General features: G+C 45.0%; 1 protein-coding gene across 3 annotated transcripts in view; it reads right to left on the bottom strand.

Moving 5' to 3' along the window:
* Nucleotides 1-6,092: 6,092 nt before the first annotated feature.
* LOC120936892 (deoxyribodipyrimidine photo-lyase-like) overlaps nt 6,093-21,670 on the bottom strand; it is a 42,564-nt gene continuing 26,986 nt past the window's right edge. For all 3 annotated transcript variants that reach the window (XM_040349660.1, XM_040349661.1, XM_040349662.1), the window contains exons 9-10: nt 13,990-14,149; nt 6,093-6,541 (exon numbers count right to left, since the gene is read on the bottom strand). In XM_040349660.1, coding sequence (XP_040205594.1) covers nt 6,390-6,541; nt 13,990-14,149 — 312 coding nt within the window. In that variant the 3' untranslated portion in view covers nt 6,093-6,389. The remainder of the gene's footprint in view (nt 6,542-13,989; nt 14,150-21,670) is intronic.

Here is a 21,670-nt window from a genome sequence, read left to right as displayed (position 1 = left end):
AGTGTTAGGACCACAGATTACAGGGTGCCTTGGCGCGGCTCTGTGGCTCACGCATGCGTTTGCAAATGCGTGCGGACCGAACCCCTGTTTTTAACACATACTGTAGACAGGTTAATTGGTTTTCTGCAAGCTGGTCGTTAAGTAGGCTTGGTTTTTCCCTGGGCATTCCCCAAGTTTTTGTTGTTAAAGCTGGCCACACACTGACTAAAATCTGGCTAGTTTAACAGGGACTGACCAAAATTCGATCAATACGAGATTGCTCCTGCTTGACAGAAGTCAACATCTTATCAAAGGGACATGCTGGAAAACATTTGTTGATCTGAGGCTGCGGCCACCGATGAACGTATTCTTCTCACAGCAGTAAGTCCTGCTGTGAGAATACAATGTCTCGGTGGGCAGGATTTAATATAAACCACAAAAAAAAAAAACATGCCTATCTAGCTAGCTTAAGACAATTTGTGACGCGGAAATGTTAATAAAAAGGGCAGAAGTTGTTTCATGATGGATTACTGCACTTATCTGGAATAAATATAAAGACACCAAGATTCTAATAGGAATACATATTGCTCTTGAATTTAGAAGTTAAGTTCCATTAATACAAACCATGAGAAAGAAAGAAGAAAAAAAATAGAGTTAGGTACCTGGTAACTATTTCTAAGAAGTCTTCCAGGGCAGCATCTGAGAGATAGGCCCATCCTCCCTGAAACAGGAAACACATTAGTCCACCATTATAAATTTCACAGTCTTACCTGCGTCCCTCAGTTGTATTAAAGTACCAAAGAAAATCTCAGTAAGCTTAAAGCTCCCCCATTGTACCCATTTGTTGTTTAAGGGTGGGAACTAGCGCTGCCCTGGAAGACTCTTAGAAAAAAAAAAAAAGTTACCAGGTACCTAACCATTTTCTCGAATCGTCTTCCAGGGCAGCATCCGAGAGGATGTATCAAGCAATACTTACTAGGGTGGGGGTAGAGACTGGAGCACCTTGCGACCAAATGCCTGGTCTTGGTCGGACAGCTGGTCTATATGACAGTGCCTTGTGAAGGTACTGAAGCTCAACCATGTCGCTGCCCTGCAGATCTGCTCCGGAGTTGCCCCAGCTTTCCTCTGCGACCAAGGTTGCCCAGGCTCTGGTTGTGTGCGCTCTGATCCCGCCTGGGAGGGGTGAGGTTTTGTGCCTCATAGGTCGTCTGTATGGCCATTCTTATCCACCTGCTGGTGTTCTTGGATGCCTGCTTCTCTTTGTTAACTCCCGCATAGAGAACAAAAAGAGGTTGTTCTTCGCCAATCCTTCGTTCTTTTTCGAGGTATGTTACGAGTGTTTCTTACATCGAGTTTGTTGCAAGTGTCTCTTTTTTTTTTTCTGTCCATAGTTTTTGGAAGCGAAGGGATGACGATATTTTGGGTTCTATGGAACGTTGAAGAGACTTTGGGTAGAAAGGCCAGGTCTAGCAAGAGAATTATTTTGTCTAAATGTATAAGGCAGTATGGTTCCATCATAGACAGAGCTTGGATTTCGCTCACTCTTCTGGCTGATACTAGGGCCACAAGAAGTGCAGCTTTTAGAGTGAGGTTTTTATCTTCCATCGGTTCGAATGGAGGGGAGAGAAACCTAAGCACTGTGGACATGTCCGAAGTTGGGGTTCTATTCATTTTAGCTCTTTTAAGCGATATCATGAACTGCTTATTCAGTGGGTCTTCTGCGAGTCTGGTGTCCATGAACAAGGAGAGTGCTGCCACGTTTATCCTTCAGTGTGCCTTGGGAGATATTTTTTGTCTGCTCCATCTGGCAGAAAATTCAGAATTGTTGGGATTATCCCCTTGTTGGGGGATTGGTTTGTTTTTGTTCCAGGAGGAGATAAACTTTTTCCTCACTTTCTCGTAGAATGCCCTAGTCACAGGCTTCCTGTCTAGGATGGTGTTGATCACCTTGTCTGAAAGCCCTTTGTTCTGGAGTCTTACCCTTTCAGTAACCAAGCCGAAAGCTTCAGGATTCTGTGGTTCGGATGGTTGACTGAACCCTGTGATAAGAGATCTGGCCGGTCCATCAGTGTCAGTTGAGGTTGGATGCTGAGGTTCTTTAAGTGACTGAACCATGACCTTTTGGGGCCAGTGCGGTGCTATTAGTATCACCATTGCTCTCTCTGCCTTTATTTTTTTAATCACTCTTGGTATTATGGCAGTTGGAGGGAATGCACAACACAGTTGCCATCCCCTGCTTTGGCTGAAGGCGTCTACTCTGCTGTTGCCATCTGTGGGATCCAGTGAGAAGAATGTTGGTGATTTTGTGTTTGCTTTGGAGGCAAACAGATCTACCTTGGGTACCCTCCACGTTTGAGTGATTTGCACGAAGGTCGTTTGGTTCAGTGACCACTTCAGCTGTTTTATGGTCTTCCGGCTCAGGTCTGCCAGCGTATTGTCTGTTCCCTTCAGGTAGATACCGGATATTGACCTTATGTTTGCTTCTGCGCATAGCAGGATTGTTTCCGTCAGCCTCATCAGGCTTTGGGACTTTGTTCCTCCTTGCCGGTTTAGGTATGCCACCGTCATGGCGTTGTCTGATTGTATTTTTACATCTCTTCCCTGTATTGCTGGTTTGAATGCTTTTAAATCACCCACAGCGTTTAGCTCTCTCATATTTGAGGAGACTTGGGACCATCTGGAACTAGATTTTCCCTGTGTGCAGAGGCCCTCCATGTGTGCCCCCCAGCCTAGGGCGCTGGCATCGGTGGTGATCCTGACTGGGTCGGATTGAGCCCATTTGCACCCTTCGATGTATCGAAGTGGATTGAGCCACCACTGGAGTGTTTGACTGTGGTTGGAACAGGAATGGACTTGTCCAGGAATGAGCAGTTGCCATCCCACTGGGACAGAATGTAATTTTGTAGGGGGTCTCATGTGAATCTGTGCCCAAGTGATGGCTATCATTCCTTGTCCGATTTGGTATGGCGTTGGTCCCTCTTAGAGAGGCTACTGCCTGCATGATTCTTTTGATCTTTTCGTCAGGTTTTGGTCAGGCTGGAGTCCAGTACATAGCCCAAATACACCACTCTTTGGCTTGGGGTCATCTGTGATTTTTCTGCATTTACTATCCACCCCAGGTTTTGCAGATAGGACATGATTGTGCGCAGGTATTTCTCTAGGGTCTCTGCTGAATCTGAAAAAAAATCATCCAAAGTGTGGTTTTCTGCCAATGCCTAGTTGTCTTAGACCTTTTAGCACTTCTGCCATTATCTTTGAAAAGATTTGGGATGCCAAAGAGATTCCCTGGTTTCTTTTTGGTTTGGGGAAAGCCCTTATGCTGCATACACATGACCGTTTTTCACGACGAGAAAAATGCAATTTTTTAAATTGGTCCTTAAAAACCATTGTGTGTAGGATCCAGGTCATTTTTTCTCGACGAGCATTAAAAATGTATAACCTGCTCTATTTTTTCTCGTTGTTTTTCTCGTCGTGAGTAGGCTTTGACAGGGAAAAAAACACGCAAGCTCAGAAGCAAGTTATGAGAAGGAAATTTTGCATAATCAGCCCAAAGGATGGAGCCATTCAAATGGAACTTCCCCTTTATAGTGCCGCTGTACGTGTTGTACGTCACCGCGCTTTGTTTAAGCATTTTTTTTTATCACAATCGTATGTATGCAAGGCAGGCTTGAAAAGAATCACGTCAAGAAAAAACTTGTTTTTTTCCATGAGAAATGGTCGTGTGTACGCGGCATTATTCTTTGCTGTGGTCCTATCTAGTACAGTTTCTAGTTCAGGCTCGAACAGTAGGTTTCCAGTGAATGGAATTCTGCAAAGCCTATTTTTAGAACAGATATCACCTCCCCAAGATTTCAGCCACAGGGCTCTTTGGGCTGAGTTAAGTAGCGCTGTGGCACTTGAAGATATTCTGACGGTCTCAGCTGAGGCATCTGCTAGAAAAGCCGCCCCTCTGTTTAGTGGGGATGGTTCTTATTAATTCTTCTCTAGGTGTGTCACTTTCCAGTAATTTCTGAAGCTGGGTTAACCAGATTAGCAAGGTACAGGTGAAAGCTATGGCCGGATTCAGATTCGCAGCCCCTGCTTCCCAGGCCCTCTTCAAAAGGGCTTCTATTTTCTTGTCCATGTGGTCGCTTAAGGTACCCGCATCATCAAAGGCCAAGTCAGATTTATTTGTGACTTTTTCCAGAGAGGCATCCACTTTGGGGCATTTGGCCCAGGTTTTGGTGTCCGTCTCTGCAAATGGATATCTGCGCTTGACCTCTACTGGTATGAAGAGTTTCCTCTCTGGGTCTTCCCACTGTTTTTTGACAAAATCTTTAAGAGTTTTTTTTTTTTTACAGTACCTGAAATGTTCTAGGTTTTCTGCCCCTTTATACAATTTGTCATGTAGAGTGAGCTCTGTGGCTTTTTGCTCTTTAATACCTAGCGTGTCCGCTATAGCTTTGAGAAGGTTATCCGAGTCTTCTGAGAGAAATAAGTTGCCTTCTGAAGCTGGATCTTCCACCTCAGTCTGAGCAAAGTCCATCCTCCGATTCAGATTGTTCAGATTCGTCCGAATCCTCCACTTGTTTCTGCCCGTTCCCTGTTAACTGAAAGAATGCATGTCCCGCAGGTAGATGGGGTACTTGCCTGACTGGCGTTAGTTGGCGCTTCTAACTTCTCAATTGCTGAGCGAATCGGTGCCATTGTATTGCAGGATCTGCAGGGCAGGGTGGAGAAGCGTCAGACATGGTCAGCCACCAGGATCCTCTGCTTAGAGGAGCCTTTTTTTTTTTTAACTGCTTCCTGCTTAAGCTCCGTACCCAGCTGACCCAGGTTGGTGGACGTACCTGCACATGCCGCTGTTGCTTGTGTCCTTCTTTCTAAGCTTTCATTAGGGAGGGGGACGCTTTTTTTTTTTTAAATCTCGCCTCCCCGAGTGATGCCACTGGAAGTGCCTGCTCTGTCTCCAGACTCCGGGAAAATGGCTGCCGATCGAAAACTGCGTGACCGAAAGTGATGTGCCCCCCCCATCCGGCAACCATCTTGGTACTCCCCGCAGAGCCTCCATGTGGGAAGGAGCTGGCTCTGCTGGGTGAGGTGGCGCAATCAGGTGGAGGTGATCGGGCAGGCAGAAGGTAGATGGACACTTACCTGCACATCACCATCTGTGGGATCCAGTGCAGCCTGTGTCAGGGGCGAGGCTAGGGTCAGATTGAAGCAGCATTAGGTCCCTCCAGCATGCGGTATGGGGAAAAATGCCAGTGCATTTGTTTCAGATTGGGATGATTGCAGACCCCTCTGTAAGGGTAAAATTTTAGGCAGAGCAAGTCTTTGCTCAAATTTGCTGCTCCTGCTTGCCCTCCCAAGGCCCACTGGGCTGAATGAGATGCTGGCAGGGGGTCTCCTGCAACTAGCACAGAGACAAGGTAAAATAATAAACATTTCTTTTGCAGCTCCTGTGGGTCCGGAGGAAACAGGCTCCTCCTCCTCCCTATCTCTCAGATGCTGCCCTGGAAGACGATTCGTGAAAACAAAAAACACACACAAAGATACTGCTTTATATTATTTTATGAAAAAAAAAAAAAAAAAAAAGAAGCTTTGTAACAAGCAGAACTGTCAGGTAGAAAAAGTACAAACATGCTATTAACTATACATTGTAACAGGCAACTCGTAAAACAAATTTACAAAAGTTTTAAAATGTGCACTCCAAGAAGTAGAAAGTGTACTGTATACATTCCTGATCTTATATTTAATATTACAAAAACCTTTTTTTATTTACTGCCAACAGGTAAGGCCGCGTACACACGGTCGGACAAAACCGATGAGAATGGACCGAGGTTCAGTTTCATCGGTCCAAGCCGACCGTGTGTATAGCCCATCGGTCTGTTTTCCTTCGGTCCAAAATTTTAAAACATGCTTCAAAAATCGAACCGATGGACCGCTGCCCGATCGGTCCAAACCGATGTTAATACAGAAAGCATCGGTTCAAAACCCGCGCATGCTCAGAATCAAGTCGACGCATTCTTGGAAGCGTTGAACTTTGTTTAATTCAGCACGTCGTGTGTTTGACGTCACCGCGTTCTGACCCGATCGGTTTTTGGAACGATGGTGTGTACGCACATCAGGCCACTTCAGCGGTGAACCGATGGAAATGGCCCGTCGGACCATTCTCATCGGTTTGGAACGACAGTGTGTACGCGGCCTCAGGCTTTGTGGAATTTCCTTGTCACTTTACATAGGAAATGCACTTCAGATTTTGAACCAGTTAATTTTGCTCAAAGATAATGCTATTAAAAAGTTCTGAAGAACACATACAGTATTGTATAATGAAGGCAGTGAGCTCCCCAAATGAACAAACAGTACAGCAAATAATCATAGCATTCAATTTTCCTGAGTGTAATATGCTATACTTTACAACATTTAGTGCATTAAGCAAAGTTTTTGGGATGATAGCGTCGTTCAAACTGAGCCACATCAAATTTCCTCTTGCATCCTTGATAGTTCATGAACCGGATTTTGCCGAAAACCGCTCTCTCAGCCCAGGCCCGATCATGCATTCCACAAATAGACCACATACAGCCTGTAGGAGAAATGTTTGAATTGTAAAATGATGGTAAGTCATACAACTCAGTCACCGCTTTTAGCAACACTGTGCTGAAAAGGTAATTTTTAAAACAATAAAACAATTAAAGTATTTTTGTATTCCCATTGAAGGATGACACAGGAAGTATTTCAAATTCATAGAGGTTTGTGGGATCTGAATCTGGTTCTCTCTGTGCTTTAGAAACTGCACTTTAAACTTGATAGAGACATTTCTCCCAACACTCACTGACAAGGTGATTTTCAATGTAGCCATTACCTGCAAGGCGAATATCTGCACTGGCTGCTTTATGCTGCAAGGAACACTTTCTGTTTTTTTACTAAGGGAGAAGGTATTTTTGAGATCCAGGACTTTCTTCTTGCATAAAAGGTTGTTTCTGCCTTTCAACTCAACCAGGACACTGCTCTTCCCTCTGTGTGACTCCAGGTTACTGAAGGGAAATTTTCCTTTATTACCTGGATGTGGTTCAGGCTGTGAGACACTCTACTACTGCTTTCATGAAGATGGATTCATTCTTTGTCATCCCAGATGAACTTCAGAAAGATAGTCCAATTTCTCATTCCACCATCTCCAGGTGGCTCAGGCATCATCCAAGCTTATGGTCCCAAGAATCAAAATGTCACCTTTCCCTGTCAAGGCACACTCTACTAGATCTACGAGTGCTTTCTGGCATCAAGCAATGGTTTACCCAATTTTCAAAGCTTCCACTTGTTTAAAAATTCTACCAGATGGACATGTTGGCATCTTCTAATACCAGCTTTGGATGTAAGATAATTCAGGAGACTTTGAGCTGCAGTCAGTTCCCCATTATCTGTTATTTTTTCAGGTCTGTTACCTTTGCTTGTGTTGCCCAGCCATCAGTTGGACTGCTGCTGGATGCCTCAAAAGTGAAAGACTTCCTGTGTTCCTCAGTGAAAATTGGATTTTTGTACTTGCCCTTTTTTTTTTAAGTCCATTAATGTCCCACCCCTCTGTGTCTGTAGATGGCAGTATAACCCAGAGGTGAAAAATATCCTATGTCCCTCCATGAACTCAGAGAAAAGGATATTACAGGGAGTACTAAAATCCTATCAATACTTTTATTTAAAAAGTAGAGTTTCCTTTAGTGCTCTTTCTACATGCACATCTTATTCAGTTGAATTCAAGCCATAATTTGTTTTTACTGCTGTCTCTGCCCCTTTTTGTGTGTTTTCTCTTTCTTACTTTTTACTACTGCCGAGGGGGAAAAAAAACAAAGTAAAAAATAAATCTTTAACAGGGACAAAGACAGCAATAAACAATTCTAAAAGTGTGGAAGGATCAGAATCCTGGCCATTGCTCCTCATTGAAGAGCGTGCCTCTCATTCTCTGTACAGGCAATGGGTGTTGGAGAAGACAGAAAGTATCTTTACCACTTTCTGACCGATGTACACATACATGCATCCCTGGGAAGTGGTGGGATATCTGGATGATAGCTACAGTCATCACCCAGATACCATTCTTTAGATCTGGTGGTGGACTTTTTAGTAAAAGTGATCAGAGCTGCTAAAAATCCCCTCGCTCACTATTAAACGGCAAAAGGGCACCCTGTTTCCTGTTATTGTGATAATAAAGTTGATAGAGAAATTGTAGATTATATATATATATAAAAAAAAAAAAAAAATATCTCGACTTGTGGGCCATGTTCCTGTTCTATAGGAGAGGACTAGGCAGAACATGTTAGATATTCAACTACATGTTACGTTGAACAGCCCCGCCCAGGTGGCGGTCTCTCCAGTCAGCAGCTCAGTTCGTATAAAGCAGTACAAACGGGTGGGTACCGTGTCCATCCATGGGCTAAAGAGAAAAGGATTTTACGGTGTGTACAAAAAAATCCTATTTTCTCTTTTCATCCATGGACGGACACAGCATCCGTCCAAAAAACGAGGGGTGGGAACAGCAATCAAAAAACGAGGGGTGGGAACAGCAATCAAAAAACGAGGGGTGGGAACAGCAATCAAAAAACTTCACCCCAAACAGAGCTCCTCAACAGATGAGGTGCAACTTCAAACAGCCGCCTGCAAAAGCTTGCGGCCGAAGGAAGCATCTACCTGGTTAAATTTGGAAATGTGTAAACGGACGAACCAAGTCGCCACCTTACACACCTGTGAGACAGACCCTTGATGTCGGAAAGCCCAGGAGGCACCAATAGCCCTGGTCGAATGCACCATAACAGGAAAGGGAGGCGCCCGCCCCTTAAGGATGTAGGCCTGGATGACTGTCTGCCTGATCCGAGAAATGGTGGCCGACGAGACCGCCAGGCCCTTTTGTGGACCAGACACCGACACAAACAGTGAGTCAGAACTCCAGAACGGAGCCATAGCAGACAGGTACCACATCTAAGGTATGTAACGCAGCCTCTTTGAGATGCGACGGCCGAGGACACAAAGAAGGAAGTACAATGTCCTCATTTAGGTGAAAGGCTGAAACCACCTTCGGAAGAATAGAAGGCTGCGGGTGTAGCACCGCCTTATCCTTATGGAGTACCAAGTAAGGTGACCTGCAAGATAAGGCTGCCAACTCAGAAACTTGTCTGACAGATGTAATGGCCACTAGAAAGGCCACCTACTGAGATAGTGTCAAGCGAGGAATTTCTCTGATGTTCTCAAAAGGAGGCTCCTTAAGAGCCGAGAGCACCAGATTCAAATCCCATAGAGGAGTTAAAACACCTCCGGATGCAACGACCATTCCCCTTGTTCCAGCATCTGGCGATTTAGGTAGTCCGCCTGCCAGTTTTCTATGCCCGGAATGTAAACGGCTGACAGAGGCGGCACGCTCCTTTCCGCCCACTGCAGGATGTGAGCGACCTCCGACGCCGCAGCCGAGCTTGGTGTTCCACCCGATGGTTGACATAAGCCGCCACCGTGGCGTTGTCCAACTGGATCCTGACTGGACGTCCTTGTAGCCTCTGCGACCACGAGGAGAGGCACAGCCTGATCGCTCGAAGTTCCAGTACATTGATCGGCAGGCGGGATTCGTCCGGAGTCCAGCGACCCCCCCAAACCTGTGAGGCTGGCGTCTGTCGTGATCACAGTCCAATGAAAAGGAAGGAACGACTTTCCGGACTGAAGAGCCGGGGATCTCAGCCACCAACTCAGGGAAGCCCTGACCAGATGACTTACCTGAACCTGATGATCCAGAGACAATGGAGAACTGTTCAATTTGGACAGGATCCCCTTCTGCAAGACTCGAGTGTGGAATTGGGCATACGGTACTGCCTCGAAGGAGGCTACCATGAGGCCCAGAACTCGCATGCAAAAAACGGAAAGACGACCATTTGCAGGATAGAAATAGGTGAAAACTCCTGCGCTGTGTAGGATACGGGGAGAGGGACGTAACAAAAAGAAATGGGGGGGGGGGGGGGGGGGGAAATGAGCTAAGGAATAAGTGCAATATAGTGAGCACTGCAGCAAACAAAAGAAAAGTCTATCCTTAGTAGACAAAAAAGTATATGCAACAGGTGGTGATTGTCTGCGCTGTGATATGGCTTAATCGAATGAGTGGAATGGGGAAACAGTGAGTGAACGGGCTAGGGAAGTGACAAGTGATGCAGACACATATTAACCTTGCCGGTTTAAAACTAGGTACAGTCCTGTCTGGACTGTAAAATGATACAGTGAAATTTTACACATAAGGATGTAAGTGAAAATCAAAGCAAAAAACTGAACGTGAACATGAAATCTTGAATAGGTGCAAAACCAAAGAAAGATAAAAAAATTAAAAATAAAAAGCCCAGTTCAACACTGGAACTGGTGCAGCAGTGAGGAAATGATAAGGGTGGAAAGGGTTCCAAATACTGCAAAGAGGATACAGTCCTAACCAATCCAAACAAACGCATGCAGCCCACACCTCAGTGATAAGTGCAACTTACCTTCCAGCTGACATAAAGGGCCAGACACATAGGATATAAACGTTACCAGTTTTCAGTTGGGTGAAAATCTTCCTGCCAGTTCTCAGTAATTGGTCACACATAGAGAGACAAAGATAATAAGGAAAAAATGTTGTAGCCTTGCACTCCTAATACTAATACAGCTGTAGGGAAAAGGATTTGATTGGCAAGGTGGTAGATAGAGTCTCCACTTACACAACTTACACAGTGTGTAGGGAAAAGTTGCACATCTCCACGAGTGCCGAACTCGTCTCCTGGTACTTCTCACTGTTGACAGCTTGTGGCTCTTGATCTTGTATCAGGCTGTCCACTCGTGTCAGGATAAGGAGAGCAAGGGACGGAGGGAGGAGACAGTGCACATAGCATAAAACTGTACAGAAACTTTAATAGCTAAAACCATAAAATAAAAAACTCACATGGAGCAGTGAGGTGGCGATCATGTATCCACGAGCGCCGCGCTCGTCTGCCGTCCGTTCGGTACTGCTCCCGGTTAGTGCTCTGGGTCCCGACGCGTATTCGTCACACCACGTGACTCCCCTGATGAAGTCACGTGGTGTGACGAATACGCTCCATGTGAGTTTTTTATTTTATGGTTTTAGCTATTAAAGTTTCTGTACAGTTTTATGCTATGTGCACTGTCTCCTCCCTCCGTCCCTTGCTCTCCTTATCCTGACACGAGTGGACAGCCTGATACAAGATCAAGAGCCACAAGCTGTCAACAGTGAGAAGTACCAGGAGACGAGTTCGGCACTCGTGGAGATGTGCAACTTTTCCCTACACACTGTGTAAGTTGTGTAAGTGGAGACTCTATCTACCACCTTGCCAATCAAATCCTTTTCCCTACAGCTGTATTAGTATTAGGAGTGCAAGGCTACAACATTTTTTCCTTATTATCTTTGTCTCTCTATGTGTGACCAATTACTGAGAACTGGCAGGAAGATTTTCACCCAACTGAAAACTGGTAACGTTTATATCCTATGTGTCTGGCCCTTTATGTCAGCTGGAAGGTAAGCTGCACTTATCACTGAGGTGTGGGCTGCATGCGTTTGTTTGGATTGGTTAGGACTGTATCCTCTTTGCAGTATTTGGAACCCTTTCCACCCTTATCATTTCCTCACTGCTGCACCAGTTCCAGTGTTGAACTGGGCTTTTTATTTTTAATTTTTTTATCTTTCTTTGGTTTTGCACCTATTCAAGATTTCATGTTCACGTTCAGTTTTTTGCTTTGATTTTCACTTACATCCTTATGTGTAAAATTTCACTGTATCATTTTACAGTCCAGACAGGACTGTACCTAGTTTTAAACCGGCAAGGTTAATATGTGTCTGCATCACTTGTCACTTCCCTAGCCCGTTCACTCACTGTTTCCCCATTCCACTCATTCGATTAAGCCATATCACAGCGCAGACAATCACCACCTGTTGCATAGACCATTTGCAGGATGCTGACATTTTCACCGCCGACTGGGGTGTCTGCAACTTCTCCAAAGGAAGGAAGAGTTTCGCCCCTGAGGAGTCCAGAATTAATCCTAGGTACTCCAGACTGAGTCGGTACCAAGACCGACTTCTGAATGTTCAGCACCCAACCAAATTCCCGGAGGGTCTGACTGGCTATAGACACGTCCTCCTCCAATTCCGAGCCAGAAGCAGCTCTCAGAAGATCGTCTAGGTAGCCCACGATAGCAATCCCTCGCTGTCTCAGCAGAGTCAGAATCTGGGCGAGCACCTTGGTGAACACTCTTGGTGCTGACGCTAGCAGCTAGGCCAAAAGGGAAGAGCCACAAATTGATAGTAGTCTTCGCCGATTGCAAAGGGAAGAAAACTTGATGCCTGGTGCAGATGGGGACATGCAAGTATGCGTCCTTGATGTCCAAGGATGCCAGAAAATCCCCCTGATGCAGCGCAGCAACCTCCGAACGAATTGATTCCATCCGGAACTTTCGAACCATTACAAAGGCATTGAGGGCCTTGAGATCCAAGACTGGACGGACTCCGCCCTTCTTTGGGACCACAAACAGATTCAAGTAGAATCCCTGAAACCTTTCTTGTAGTGGCACAGGCAAAATTACCCTGCACCTCAGTAAGTCCTGTACTGCCCCCATTAAGGCAGTCCTACGAGTCGGGGAAAGAGGAATATTTGGAGGAAAAAAAAAAAAAAAAAAAATCTGTTTGGCGGATAGGAAATAAACTATCTTGTACCCAGAAGTGACCACCTCGCAGACCCATTGGTCGGCGAGCAGGGGGATCCACCAATTTGCAAACCCACAAAGTCACCCCCCCCCCCACCCATGAGTCGGGCGGAGGCAAAACTTCATGCAGTAGTAGTCTTGTTAGCTGGCTTGTTTGGCTTGCGCACCCAGGGACGCTTCTGTCACCCAGCTGGACCTTTGTCAGTCAGGGTGGATCTGCTCGTGGGCCCCGATTGACCAAAATACCGCTTCTGCGTGCAAGCAGCCTGGTCATACGTGAACCCTGGAGCATATAGCTCACCAGCCACCCCTGGGGTATGTCGTGGCCAACCCATCACGTAGCTAAGGCCTGCTCACGCTCGATGGCCAGACTGGGGGGACTACAAGGATCTATATTATCCAGCCGGCAGTTGAAAGAAGATTATTTAAAGTAAAATCATAAAAATAAATAAAATCTAAAAATTTCCTCAGGACCCCGAGACCCAAAGGGAGCCAGGTCCTCCTCAACTAGGCAGAAAAAAAACTGAGCTGCCGACTGCAGGGCGGAGCGTTATGTCTGGGGGGACCGCCCCCTGGGCAGGGCTGTTTAACTCTGTTTTGAGTGACATGTATTTAAATATCCAACATGTTCTGCCTAGTCCTCTCCTATAGAACAGAAACATAACCCACAAGTCAAAATTCAAGGAGCCGTGTCCGTCCATGGACGAAAAGAGAAAATGAACCCCCCCCCCCCCCACACACAAAATGCATATGCAGGTCCAGCACACATATGCAAGTTGTGATTAGACCACACATGCAAGGTATCACTGTGAGTGCAACAATTCTAGCACCAGACATTCTGTGTAACTAAATTGGAAGCCTGTAGTATCACCTATGGAGAATTTAAATTACCACAGATTGTTACCGTTCTACAGGCAACTTTAACAGGTGCCATGTTTGGTATCCATTTACTCGGTGCATCACCTTCTATATTTTACAAAAAATTCTGTATTATTTTGCGTTTGTGTGCACTAAAATTCATTAACGTGTATTTTAAAAATAGCTGTGCAAATATTGTGCAACAATTTTCTCTTTGCAAAACACAAATTTTATTCCCCAGATAAAGTAATGTCATTTTCTAGAATAAATAAAATGCAGACTTTTACATGTATGAGAGAAATGTCAGAATTGGCCTGGGCAGGTAGCGGTCAATGGTGACAGATTGTAAAGCTTGACAGAGACACACCAACCCTTTTGCACATCAAATATGAGGAAAAGTGTGTATGATAGATATATCTCAAAATGGGGTAATTTACAACAAACTTTAGAAAGACTGGCAAAGTAGACACTCACCTACGTATCCAATAGGGTCCCGCCCATCCAGTTCATACCGATCATTGAGATAAATAGCAAATTTAAGAGCCTCCTCTGGAGAATTGGTCCACTCAAGGATTTTCTTAGCCCAATACATGCGAAGGAAGCCGTGCATCTTTCCTTCATGAACCATTTGCAACTGTGTTAAAAAAAAACACAACACATCAGTCAATATACACAATTTTTTATTCGTGCAACACTGAAACATGACAGGTAGCTGCTAACAGGCACCCAGCTCACACTTCCTCCCCTGACACTGCTTTGAAGCCACAGCCAGTCGCCCACAGTTAGAATGCTGGTGCCGAGAAACGGGGCTTCGTGCGTCCGCATCACTGGACCGTGGGACAGGCGAGTGTCCGATTATTAAAAGTCAGCAGCTACAGTTTTTGTAGCGGATGACTTTTAAATGGGTGGAACTCCACTTTAATGACAACCATTTTTTGCGATACGGTACTGCGTTACTTTAACCGACAGCTGTGCGGTCGTGCGACACTGGACCCAAATAAAATTGATGTCCTTTTTTTCCCCCAGTGACATTATTACAGTAATCCGTGCTAAAAATAAAATATGCACTGATCACTGTATAAATGAAAATGGCAGGGAAGGGGTTAACATCAGGGACAATCAAGGGATTGTGTTCCCCGGGTATGTTTACCAACTGTATGGGGGACGGTCTGACTGGGACAACACCGATCAGTCTTCTTGCATAGCAGGAAGACAAGATCCTGTGTCATCCTCTGTCAGAACGGAGATCACAGTTCTGTCTCTGTGGGGAACGATGGCGGGCAGCCACCGATGGCCAATTGGCGCGTGCCCACACAGGCTAGTGCACGAAACAACGTACTGGTTTGTCGTTTTGCGCAGCCAAGCCACCTTGCCGAAGTATAACTGCAGCGGGTGGTTGGAAAGTGGTTACAGGTTTGCTTTTGGGTTTAATACTGTTTTAAAATAATTTAAAAGGCTTGTTCCCCCCCACCCCTATAAAAATGTATACTTGCCTGCTCTGTTGTAGTGGATTTGTACAAAGCAGCCTGAATCCTCCTCTATTCAGGTCCCTCTTCTGTGATCCCCCCTTATTCAGTGCCCCCACAGAAAGCAGCTTGCTATGTGGGCACCTGAGCTGAGTCACATCTCAGTGTCCATTCAAATATTGATTCCAGACCCGGCCTCTCTCTACCCTGATTGGCTAGATGACTGATGCACAGCAGCGGAAGCCAATGGCGCCGCTACTGTGTCTCAGCCAATCAGGAAGGAGATTTTCTGACTGCTGAGACACGCTTGGACATTGCTGGACAGAGAGGGACCTCAAATAAGTATTGGGGGGCTGCTGCACAGAGAAGGCATTTTTTTTTTTTTTTTTAATGCATTATGATTAAAAAAAAAAAAAAAACACCTTCTGCCTTTACAACCCCTTAAGTTAGCCACATATCGCTTTCTGTAATAAAATGGAGTAAGTTATTTATACATTCCAAGTAGAAATGAACTGAATAATTAGGGGAGGGAGAGAGGGAGAGAGGGGGAGAGGGGGAGGGAGAGAGAGACACACCCTGCAAGTCATTTGTGGTTAAGCCGATTCATGGAGCAGCCCGATTGTATAAGCAAAGTCATCTTTTAGTTCTTGTTAAACTAAATTCAGCAGTTTAAATCATAAGAATATACAGAGTTTGTATAATTTTTAGAGACATATGCATTTAAAACACAGCTCCTCCCTACTTTCACTTGCATATAAGCCACTGTGGTATTCAGTAAAGGTTAGAGATCCTATGAACACACTCAATCTGTTTCCCTGTGTCATTTGATTTCTCAAGGAATTCCGGGGGTCGCTGAAGGTTATTACCTGCTTCACTTTGCAGATTAAACTCTAAATCTTGGTACACCCCCCTGTAATCTGGGCACCCCCACCCCCCTCCCCACTTATTTCCCATCTGCATTTTTGATCCAGGGACACGTCTGATCGCCCCCAGGGGATCAGGAAGGAATTTTTTTCCCCCGGCCGCGGCTTATTGGCATCGTACGGACCAGGTTTTTTTTTTGCCTTCCTCTGGATCAAACAAACAGGGAGGCAGGTTTCAGCAAACCCCCCCCCCCTCATCACCGAAAATCCCCTACCCATGTCAGACATCTGCCCCCAGTACGTCAGCAATCATGACTAATCTGAGATACTCGGCAGAAACCATTCTGGGGTTAAAGCCGTTTGCCTCAATATTACCAGTCGCCACCAAAAAAGCCCTAAGGACCGAACACCTGTTTAGAAATCGATCGATGATCGGCAGTCAAACACCACTTCCCAATATCCCAACCAAAGCGCATATCATGCGCTCTGGTCAACACAAGATCGGCAGTAAGACACCGTTTAGAAATCCATGATCTCATCCTACAATGTGATTTAGACCGTCTCTTTATTACAGAAAGCTGGCTTACAACGGACTGTAACACCATCCTAGGCGAACTGGTGCCAGAAAACTATCGCATCATAACAGAAAATAGAGTAGGGCAAAGAGGAGGCCTGGCAGTGATCCACAAGACTCACCTCGCGATCACTAAACCAGTCCTTCAAAACCCACTTCCACTCATGGAAACCCTTTCTCTACAACTTCAAACAAACCCCCAGGAGACCGTCCATATTCTACTCTGCTACAGACCACCCGGTCCAAAATCGCAGTTTCTCTCATTTTTAACAGAGTTCATTTCCACTTATACCCTAAGCAGCAAACACCTTTTGCTGCTCGGAGATTTCAACCTGTGGGCAAATTCCTCACAGGACCCCATCGCCGACGCTTGCATTGACCACTTGGAAGGACTGGGTTTGCAGCAACTAGTATGTGGGCCCACACATGCTTCAGGTCACACACTTGATCTTATCTTCAGACAAGATCTGGAAGTAAAGATCCTCAAAAATGAGCCGTTACCATGGTCCGACTACCATGTAATCAAGTTCATTATTACCAAAAATGCCCCTTTAACAAAAACATCAAAACCAGTGACAATGCACTGGACGAGATCGCAGAAGAAGCTCCATTCGGAGCTCTTCAAAACATTAAATAATAAAATAAAAACAATCCAACCACACCTAACAGCCACAGAAACCCTGGATGCCATCAACAAGGCTCTGCAGCAGTCAGCTGACTCAGCAGCGCCAAAACGCAAAATCTGCATCCGAAAAAACAATTCCAGCTGGTTTAACGACCAGCTGTCATTGCTGAAGCAAGAGCGCAGGAGGGCCGAAGCCGCCTGGAAAAGAAGCTCTTCCGAGGAAAACCATGCCATCTACAAGGCAATAACAAATAAATACCATAAAGAAATTTTCAAAGCCAAAAAAAAAAAATCACTTTTCAAAAGTCATCACTAATGCCCTAAACAGCCCCCCGAGAACTCTTCAAGCTTGTCACCCAGGCCATGAATCCAGTCTGTATTGAAGCCCCCAACACATATAGTCAAGAATTCTGCAATGAATTGTCGGACTATTTTATCAGTCACCAAAATTCACTCTCAAACCCATCTCCATCGATACCACCAACAATATCATCAGCGCTCTGCGAAATAGCACAGCGCCCAATGATATCATCCCCACCAAACTGCTGAAGGAATGTGCTGGTATTCTGGCACCTCCTATCACGCAGCTTATAAACCAGTCCTTCAGGGAGGGCATAGTGCCCTCCCATTTGAAACAAGGCATAATCCAACCAATCCTAAAGAAACCAACTCTCGACCCCAAAGACCCAACTCAAGTTAATGGAGAAAGTAGTGGTACAACAGCTGCAACAGCATCTAGATACCCATAATCTACTCGATCCACTCCAATCGGGTTTCCGTCCTGGACATGGAACGGAAACAGCACTACTTAAAATATGGGATGACACTCTCAAGGCTGCAGATGAAGGAGAATCTTGTCTTCTAGTTCTGTTGGACCTAAGCGCAGCTTTCGATACGGTAGATCAAACTATTACTGACCAAGACAGATAATATGGGCTAGACTGTTAACACAGTAATTTAAAGCTAAAAGCAAAAGCTCTAGGCACGTTAAAACTAGAGTCAGTAAGGACTGTAGCTGGATCCTGAGTCAAGTCCCCTATTACATTATAGCTATGGCAGCGATATAGAAGTAGAGCTGCACGTTTAATCGTAAATTAATTGCGATCTCGATTCACACACACCCCCCCCCCCCCCCCCCCGACGATCTCCAGGCCGGATGACCCGCGATTTTCGGTGGCGACCATAGGAAAGTCCCCGGCTTCGGCCTAGCTCCGGAGAGCGGCCATCTTGGTACACCCGGCGGCGGCGGTCTCGTCAGGAAGTGACGTTTCGTTGCCGCCATCTTGCTCCACCCCACACTCCTGTACAGTAATGTTAGTTAGAAGGGGGGGAAAGCGGACATCTTGTTGTTACACCCAACAGAGTAATAACTTTCTCAGTTATTTTTCAACACAAAACAGCTTATATGCTTAAATAAAGAATATGAAAATCTGACAGACTGTTTCCATGTTAAATTTTAAAAGCAGCAGCAAACCTTACATGCTTGCTAATGTGACAGAATACCTCCGATTTTCACATTTACTTAAATGTGAAAATCAGAGTTGCTCTTTCACATTAGCAAGCATGTAAGGTTTGCTGCTGCTTTTAAAATGTAACATGGAAACAGCCTGTCAGATTTACATATACTTTATTTAAGCACATAAACTCCGTTTTGTCTTAAAAATAGCTTTAAAGTGGTAGTATACTCTGTACTACCACTTTTACCTACAGGTAAGCCTATAATAAGGCTAACCTGTAGGTATAAAAAATATCTCCTAAACCTGAACGGTTTAGGAGATATTCCCCTCGCAATGCGCTGCTGACTGCATCGGGGCATGCGCAGCGGGGATCCTCGGCTAAAGGCCCGGCAGACCTTGCCGGCAAGAAGTCTCCCGTGCGTGACGACATCGACACTCCAGCCACTCACATCGCTGGAGCGGCGATACTCGGAAGACCAGGTAAGTTCCCTACGACTCGTTCCAAGGTAAGCATTTCATAATGAGCTAGTATGCGGTGCATACTAGCTCATTATGGCTTTCAGGTAGGAAAAAAAAAAAAAAAAAAAAAAAAAAAAAAAAAAAACACACAAACACACAAACACACACACACACACACAAACACACACACACACACACACACACACACACACACACACACACACACACACACACACACACACACGAACGGGGGTTACTACCACTTTAAATAAAAATAAATTGAGAATCGTGAAAGAATCGTGATCTTCATTTTATGCAAAAGAATCGCGATTCTCATTTTTCCCAGAATCATGCAGCCCTACCATATAGTGAAAATATGGATTTGGAAAAGGCTTCCAAGTTTTTATCAATGAGATCCTTATGGTAGTGGTAGATTAATCAGATACTAACTATATATAAACCTGCCCCTAGCACCATTCTAAGCCTATTGTAAGTGCGTGCCTACTAAAAGAAACGGGGGGGGGGGGGGGGGGGGGGGGACAGTCTCTAACCACAAGCCTGAATAGTAGCCTGATGAATCAACATTGAATCAACTTTGAAACGGTTGATTTAGATGCTGCCTGCCCTTTCCGGGGACTCCTGGTAGCGCAACAAATATCAGTTTTCAGTATCGGAGTAACCGCTTCAGATAGGCCTTGACTGCTCAACATAACGAGAGAGTAACTGATTAGAATGCTGCCTACCCATTTCTAGGGTCTTTTAAGCAGCATAAAACGTCAGACTCCTGTATTTCTGATAGGCCTCAAACTATTCTCATCTATATTTAGAGAAAAATAATATTTTTTTTTCTGTAAACCAAGTTTCTGGGAAAAAAAAAAAAAGGGGGGGGGGGGGGGAAGTCAAGAAGTGTTTTGAAAAAAATAAAAATAGATCCTTTTGGGAAAAAAGTCTGGGCGAGGGTTCATCACCACCCTAATAAAGAAGTATTCCTCTACACAAAGAAAGTTGCCAATACTGAATTTCTCTTGCGGAGGCCACCACAACCAAGAACCCCAACTCCCTTGAAGGAGGATGAAGGAAAATATGGCGCATCAGCAAGACAGGACACATTCTACTTTGCAGATAGAGAAAGGAGCTGTGCGTTAGTGGGCATCCTGACACTCCTGCTCACCCCCTAACCCCTCAAGAGGCTTTCTTCACACCAGGGAGAAAGCCTCGCATTACCGTGTGTAGTTACAGACAGAAGAACAGGAAGTGAGGATTTCTCAGAAGAAATAAGGACATTTAAAAGCAAAATCGAATCATGAAGTAAGTGAAGGAGGACTGCAATAAGGTAAAGAAAGCCATTAAGGGAAAAAAAAGTTATTTACCTTTACAACCCCTTTAAGCATTTATGTGATTTTAGGCATTTCTGTGCAAAGAAGCCTCTCTGTGTGATCAAGTGTCCTTGAGCAATCAAGGACTCTTGTGCGACCAAGCATGTTTATGTGGTCAAACATCTTTATGTGACCAAGCACTTAAATGTGCTCAAGCTTCCTCATGCGACTAGGACTATCCATACCAGTTAAAAAAAAAAAACATGCATCTTTATGTGATTAATCATAAACATGTTCTTGTTTTTACCCCAAATGCATCTTTGTGCGAATAAGTACTCATGGGTACCAAGGACTTTGTGAGACCAAGCACCTTTATGCGACCGCACATCTTTATGCAAACAAGCATCTTTATGCGTTTTTAGGCAAGACATGTCAATCCATCAACACAAAAACATGTAGGCTGGTAAAAAAAAAAAAAAAAAAAGAAGGAGGAAGTTATCCGCCACAAACATGTGATTTAGCTTTTTCGCAACAATGCGCACCAGCAACTGTGCACCCCCACATTTTTAGAAGGAGAAAACAGCCTATGCGGGTGCCCAACCAGCTGCAGTAAAGAAGTGGGAAGGTACAAGCAACCTATGGGAATTATTAATTTTTATTTTTTTAAACCCCCAGGAGGAGACAGGGGCTTTTAGCCATCTGGGCTGAGGGGAAGTTATACGCAAAATAATTTCTGTAAAAGATTTGCAGCTGAAACTTCAGAGCTTGTGAGGCTTCTGATACCTCCGCCTCATCAGCTTGCACCTATTCCCTGTCATCTGACAGTAATCAGGACTTTAATCCTCTTGTTTGAGGATTCAGAGCAGGGGGAAGGGACACACCCAGCTTTCTGCTCTTTGTGAGGAGGCTGTAATTTATAGCAGTTATCATTTCCACTGGCGTTTTTACAGCCACTTTTCTGAGCGTTTTTTACAGCTTAAAAACGCCTGTCCGTGTTATTCTATGGCATCATGCCCACATAGGCGTTTTTGAGCTGCAAATGGCATAGGCGTTTTTGAGCTGTAAAAAAAAACGCGGGACCAGGGCGTTCTGTGGCTCCAGCAATAGAGCTGTAAAAACGCCAGACATTAAAAAACGCTCAAAAACGCTACCGCTGCGTTTTTGAGCTCCAGCTGACAAAAAAAAAAAAAAAAAAACGGGGTTACTTACCGGTAACATCCCTTTTCCAGGAGTCTTTCAGGACAGGTACTGTAGAGAGACACCGGCTCCACCCCTCACAGGAAACACTGCCTTCCAATTAGGAATTTAAGCCTCATCCTCCCTCAGCTTCTCAGTTTTTCCAGAGTACCTCCGGCCAGCTGGGGAGACACAAGAACACGTCATAAAAGTATAAAA

This window comes from Rana temporaria, chromosome 4 (genome assembly GCF_905171775.1).
Source record: "Rana temporaria chromosome 4, aRanTem1.1, whole genome shotgun sequence".
NCBI lineage: Eukaryota > Metazoa > Chordata > Amphibia > Anura > Ranidae > Rana > Rana temporaria.
Note: the sequence above shows the minus strand (reverse complement) of the source record. Positions and strands in the feature narration are given on the sequence as shown.